This window comes from Pleuronectes platessa, chromosome 9 (assembly GCF_947347685.1).
Source record: "Pleuronectes platessa chromosome 9, fPlePla1.1, whole genome shotgun sequence".
Classification (NCBI taxonomy): domain Eukaryota; kingdom Metazoa; phylum Chordata; class Actinopteri; order Pleuronectiformes; family Pleuronectidae; genus Pleuronectes; species Pleuronectes platessa.
In genome coordinates, this window is record NC_070634.1 from 19,351,172 (window position 1) to 19,357,210 (window position 6,039).

Consider the following 6,039-nt stretch of genomic DNA (forward strand, 5'->3'; position numbering starts at 1 on the left):
TGCCAATTACAACTTGGTCACCATCTCCCAACATTACTGAAGGGAGAGAAGCAAAGCGACAGATTTCCTCTTTCCTTCAGTTTAATTAGACGTCTAATAATGGAAAGGAAAATAGCAAGTGTGTGTGTGTGTGTAGGCAGGTTTGCCAAAGCATGTCACAAATTGAGAAGTAACACGGGATATCCTCAAGAAGCTTTTTAACTGTTCCCAATCTGAGAAATACAACACTGAGTATCTGCCAATGCCGAGTCCAGATGTTTATATTTTCCAGGATTTTCACAGCAGCTTTTGATTAATTCCAGCATTGTATAAAAATGTCGACATACAATAAGCCAATGTTATATAAGTAGTTTGTCACAGTATTCACACTATATGTCGGTGCTGGTAATGCAGTGGAAAGTGCGGAATAACCTGAACAGCTGCCAGGTTTGCATTGCCAGGTGCATTTGTGTGCTGGAGAGAACATCAATCTGAGGGTTGGGTTGGCAAATTTATGATATAATATAATAAAATGGGTGAACTTGGCAGTTCACCTGTCTTTTAAAACACTAGCACACTGTAGCTATAGATCACAGTGTTTCCAATAAACTAGCTCGGCTGTTGGAAACATTGGATCAGGACACTCTTAAAAAGGAGCAATATGCAAGAATTGGCCGACTGTCGAATGTACCCAAATGAGCAAAAGGTGGGGGGTGTCCACCCATATTATAAGACTCAAGGAAATGCACACTGGCCAGCGCCAAAGATAGACTGGCCATCGGGCATACAGGGAGAAATCCTGGGGGGCCGGGTCTTCAGTGGACTTTCAACAAACTGTTTCATCAGCACTTTTTCTGTGTGTTCTTGCCATCAGGCTTTGCATGAAGTGTCCTGCTGCATGCATGTTCCAGGACTGGGTTCACTGGTAGCAATTTAAGGATTACGTGAAAAGAAGAAGGAGCAGTTTGTACCCTTCCTTCGCCGCCAGGCAGTGTGGCAATTTGGAAAGATGTCTGTGCAACAAGATACATAGACATATTGGATACTGCATCAAAACTGAAATTTCTGCACATTCTGATTATATTTGAGCTGATTTTTGAGCATTTTAAACCTATATAATCTCAGCAATATTACATCCACATTACCCTTTTAACTAGGTTGTTCAAATTCGTATCTACCATTTAGCTATAAAATGTGTCACGTGTCTTGGAATATAACAGCAACAGTTTACTCCTTTGTTGACTATTTTTGTCTTAATGTGAACTTCAAATTAACTATTTCCTCAGGTTATTAACTATTTGACTATTTCAATCAGGTTGGTGGTATGAGACTGGTAGTGAAGGCATGTTATTCTGTGTATGTGAGGCCAAATTTACGCTCTTATCATCAATTACATCATGATTGGCCCAAAAAAGTGATATGAGAGGAGTTTATGTGTCGGAGAAGATGGGAAAAAGTTGGGGAACATTTGGACCTCGTTATTTCTGTGATTTACTCGCAGGTTTTATTTTACTGGAAAGCCATATGGGTGGAGTTAACACATCAGGCCAGCTCAGTTCTTGGCATGTTACTGAAACGTGTATAGTCCTGAATGACTCTCGGTCTCGGTGTGATTGTTACTCTGCATAGCAACCCCACCCAGCCCTAGTTCCAACTGCAAACGTGTAAAACATCATGTTTAACTTTATATTTTGCAATGTTATCTATTCCTTGATTTAGATTCTTGTAACCCTTCATGTTTCCCACAGTCCTCGTGCAGAATCCTGACTAATTTACCTTGACACGGGCTGTCTCCCTGCAGCGCTGTAAGGGAGGACTCTATTTCCATGGCTGCTTCACTCCACTTGAACACCAGCCCAGAGGAAATGAGCGAGCACTCTTTTTCCATGGTGAGGATTTCGCTGCTTTTCAGTACCCGATCCCAAATGTGCAGCTCGGTGATGCTCCCTGAGAATGACTCATCCTTCTTAAATGAGCCCCCAAACGTGTCCTGCTCTTGTCCAATAATGAAAAGGCCATCAGGTCCAATGCTCTCGGCGTTGTTCAGGCCTTCACCCCTGAAAAGTCCAAGGTCAGTATACAGTGCCCAGCGTCCACCACTCTGGGTCCAAGAAACGCAAACTGAGTGCCAGGAGCCGTCATGGGCAAAGGCTTCCTGGTAAGGCCCATGAATGCCATGGACCATCAGAGCCAGCTGCACAGGCTTTCCCTGGATCACGTTCGCTCGGAGCTGGAACTCATTAATATACGACTGGATGGAATAAGAGAAGATGGTAGAAATTCCAAAGCAGTTGGGGTCGAGGCGGAGACGGGTGCAAACGGTCACTGAGCCCATGGAGGAGAACTTGTGCAGGAGACGGGCGTGCTTCTTGTCCGAGCGCCCGCTGAATTCCAGAATCAGGGTGTCGGAGGAGCCTTTGGTTTCACCCGACAAAGACAGAAGAGAGAGGCATTACTATGAAGGACAGATCCTGGCACGGCTCTCGGAAAAGATGGAACCTAATCAATAAAATTCCACTTTGTCATCCAATTCCTACTGTAAACTTGGAAACATTTATTCACTGTGGCTAGGAGTGTTTTATGACAGCATCATTAGTCCTATTTGGATTCGAGTGGACAGCAATGCATCTTAGACAACAAAAACAGTATTAAAAAAGAAAGGCTGCTGACATAAGTGTAAACAAATGGCGCACTGAACCTACTTTTCAGATAAGTGATGACTTTCCTGGCAATCCAGACAGGTTGAGAGATGGTCAGAGACTTTAAGAAGTCGGTTAGGTTTTGTTTCTCTTCTGAGCTGGTGACTGCAGCTAAGGCCCCAGATCGCTGATCACAGACCTCCCCTGCACTGCTCCACTGCAGGCGATCAGGCACATACTCATAATAGAACTCATCGTAGGTCAAGGTCCTGGTTTCCAATGTGAAGGCTGTTCAAAGAAGAGAGACGAAGAAATTAACAGAGATACCTGCCAGACAGCATCGGTAAAAGTTATATATTAGTTATAAAGTTATATTATATTAACATATAGGTAGAGAAAACTTTAATGCAAATTAAAGTGCGTTTTCAAGCACCACTGATTAAAATAAGCAAATATTAGGAGCACGGCACTTCAAAATAAATTTGGTGGCATTCATTTACAGTCGGACGTGAGTTTGCAGCCTAAAGTAATAATTTGAGGAAAGTTATACATCGATCTGATGTTTTCATCACTGCCACAGAAGTTTGAGAGATGTAAAGGCCACATCCTTAATAACCATCAAGATTTATTCAGCTAATCTGGATAGAAATGCACTTCATGTGACCTTACATGCAGCCGACGACCAAATAGTGACGTGAATCTCCCGAATAACCCCGAACCCCATTCCACTTGTTTTTTTCTGCCTCTCAAATCTTATGCAAGACAGATTTAGGAAATTGGGAAATTTTATCGGGTCCTCACTTTGGGTTCAGAGGTTCATGTTAGAATTTGGTTTAAATTCTGTTTAAGGATTGAGGTTGTTCATTTAATGACTCACAAGCTGTGAAGGTTGAGGTTAGAACAAGGGGCTAGGGAATGCATTATGACAACAAGGGTCCAGAAAAATGTATAAACATAAACGTGCGTGTTTCAGAGATGAACCGATCCTAGGAATTTCTCCGGACTTTGCATTTCACTTACGGAGAAACCAGCAGGAGATGGTCTGGGTCAGACGCGCTCACAACAACAGGAAGATGTCCAAAACAAACATGAAGGACGCGAGAGACATGACCTTTAATTTCCACTGTGGGAAGCGGCTGTTCAGCTGACAGCACATTGACACTGACAGTCCCTGACCACTAAAACCGACTTCTGCGTTGTCTCCTACACGTATAGCAACTCTTTCCCAAGGTATTTAACTTCTCCTAGTTTTACGTTTGCCGTGTTTTCCTGCTTTGGTTTCACGTGAACTCACTACTCACTATTTTACGAAACATTTTACTTGGGGGGGGGGGGGGGGGCTGCAGGTAAAGTTCTGGAAGACCGAGCAGCTCCTCCGGAAAATGTCTTAAGTTCAATGCAGGTCTGAAAGCAGCTTTAGAGAACTGCAACTACATGAAATATGTTGTAATTTCTTTTACTTTGTTTTAAATATAAAGCAGAGATTAAGTGGATGACAAATCTTTTAAAGCACTTTAGCATTCATGCTAGTTAGCGCTTTATTGAGAGCTCGTTATGGTTTTTATGGCTATAGCTAGCGAGGTTAGCTTCTTCTTCTTCTAACCTTTGGTTAAATTAAAAAAAGTGCTTAAAAACACATTTAAAAAAATGACTCACCTGAGATACAGCTGTGAAAACAAACCTGAAATATAAATAGAAGTTTAGCTCATCATTGAAGCCACAGAACAAAGTTTCCTTTACTTGGTAATTAGCTTAACACAAAACAGGTGTTAATGATCTCCAGATATTATAAAACCCACCTAATACAAACTAAGAAAACGACATAAAAACACAGGCAACATATAGCCTGAACATTGTAGTATTATTATTTTGTTTGTGTACATATTTACAACATGTAACATTATAATTCATCTATGTTCCACACAAACAAGTGGTATTCATATTTTACCATTTAGAGGTTTTCTACTGAAATCTCTGAAATGAAAAATCTCCAAGCTAACACGTTTTGAAACACACAAACACACATAGAGGAGGATGTACTTACAAGCAGGCCAAACTTTGGCAACAACAACCTGTGCATCCTGGAAAAACACATCCTCGTTAGCTGTGGACGCAGAGCAGCAGCATCTGACTGTCGGTATAGTGACACTGAACAAAAAGTGACGAGCCACACAAACCCGGTGTTTACCTGAAATCTGCGTCTCGTGACAAACTAACTTTTTTTTTTTTTTTTGGCGCGTCTCCTCCTTCCAGTTGCGCAGCTCGTGTGAACGCAGCATCCAGAGCCGCCTGCTGAGCGCGTTTCCCCTCCGAGCTGCTCCCACCACAGATCCCAGCTCCGCAGAGCACGAGGGAGGATGCAGCGGAGGAGGCTGCAGGGAGGAGTGGGTGGAAACCTGCAGCCTGCACTGGGTTAACTAAAGTGCGGTTCCAGGACCTCCAAGGGCCCGTCCAGTGAATTCCAGGGGTCCAGTTCAGCTAGGGGCTTCCATTATTATGTAATACACTAATGAGTGTGAATAAAGGTTTCTGCAGGTTTCCCTCAAGATCAGTTCCAGACTTTCTGAGACCACGATCACGACGTTTGACAGAATATCAGAGCCACAGGATCAGAGGCTACTTTGAGGTCTACTTTGTTTGGTCCCAACATTACGTCTTTTCTTTATAAAGGGATGGTTCAGTATCCTCACCACTATGCCCATCGATGGGTGGGTGAAGTGTTTGAGTCCACAAAACACTTTAGGAGTCTCACGGGTAAAACAGCGTTGGAGCCAAATCCAGTTCAATTTAAATATGATTGAAGTAGGTTTTATTTAGGTTTGAATTGTAAGAAAACAATAGAAAAATACCCAACCTTTAAAATTCAACTTGAAACGGTCATTAACACCTTGTTTGTAGCCTACATGTCCTCTGTGAGCCTCCTCTGGAGCCGTGGTCACGCACACACCTCACACTTGGACGGACAGAAGTATAAATGCAGTGGCGGTCGTGACGTTTGAAACAGATGCATCAAATTTCATACGCAAAGGGACCATAAACTGGTCTTTACTGTAAACCAAAATAGGTCTCAGACCATGGTCCAGACCAAAAGATGTGGTCTCTGTCCAGATTAATCTTCGGATCATCTGCAGAGTGAACACATTTTTAGGGGGAAGTTACTGTTATGGAAAATTCCACTGACCAGTGTCTAAGGTAGTGGAAAGCCCCTGACTAGGTGTCTCACTGCTGTGATACTGTCCACCTGACAGGATGGAACCCTTATTTGGTGATGTTTTTCTTCCAACTGGTACCACGGACAGACATACACAGCAGATAAGACACAGGTGATGATCTCATGTCTTCGATGTCTTCTTTTTTTCCAAATGATCTCTTATGTAACGCCTCTTTGTATAAGTTCTGGCTTTTGTGAACTTGAGGCCAG

At 42.7% G+C, this 6,039-nt stretch overlaps 1 protein-coding gene across 3 annotated transcripts in view; it reads right to left on the reverse strand.

Moving 5' to 3' along the window:
* The window catches only part of LOC128448667 (adhesion G-protein coupled receptor D2), an 85,971-nt gene extending 80,995 nt beyond the window's left edge, over positions 1 to 4,976 (reverse strand). Inside the window, exons 1-5 of one of the 3 annotated variants that reach the window (XM_053431425.1) lie at positions 4,807 to 4,976; positions 4,663 to 4,699; positions 4,275 to 4,299; positions 2,682 to 2,906; positions 1,756 to 2,394 (exon numbers count right to left, since the gene is read on the reverse strand). In XM_053431425.1, the coding sequence (XP_053287400.1) occupies positions 1,756 to 2,394; positions 2,682 to 2,906; positions 4,275 to 4,299; positions 4,663 to 4,698 (925 nt within the window). In that variant the 5' untranslated portion in view covers position 4,699; positions 4,807 to 4,976. The other 2 variants (XM_053431424.1, XM_053431423.1) reach the window with 2 other exon arrangements.
* Positions 4,977 to 6,039: the final 1,063 nt, after the last annotated feature.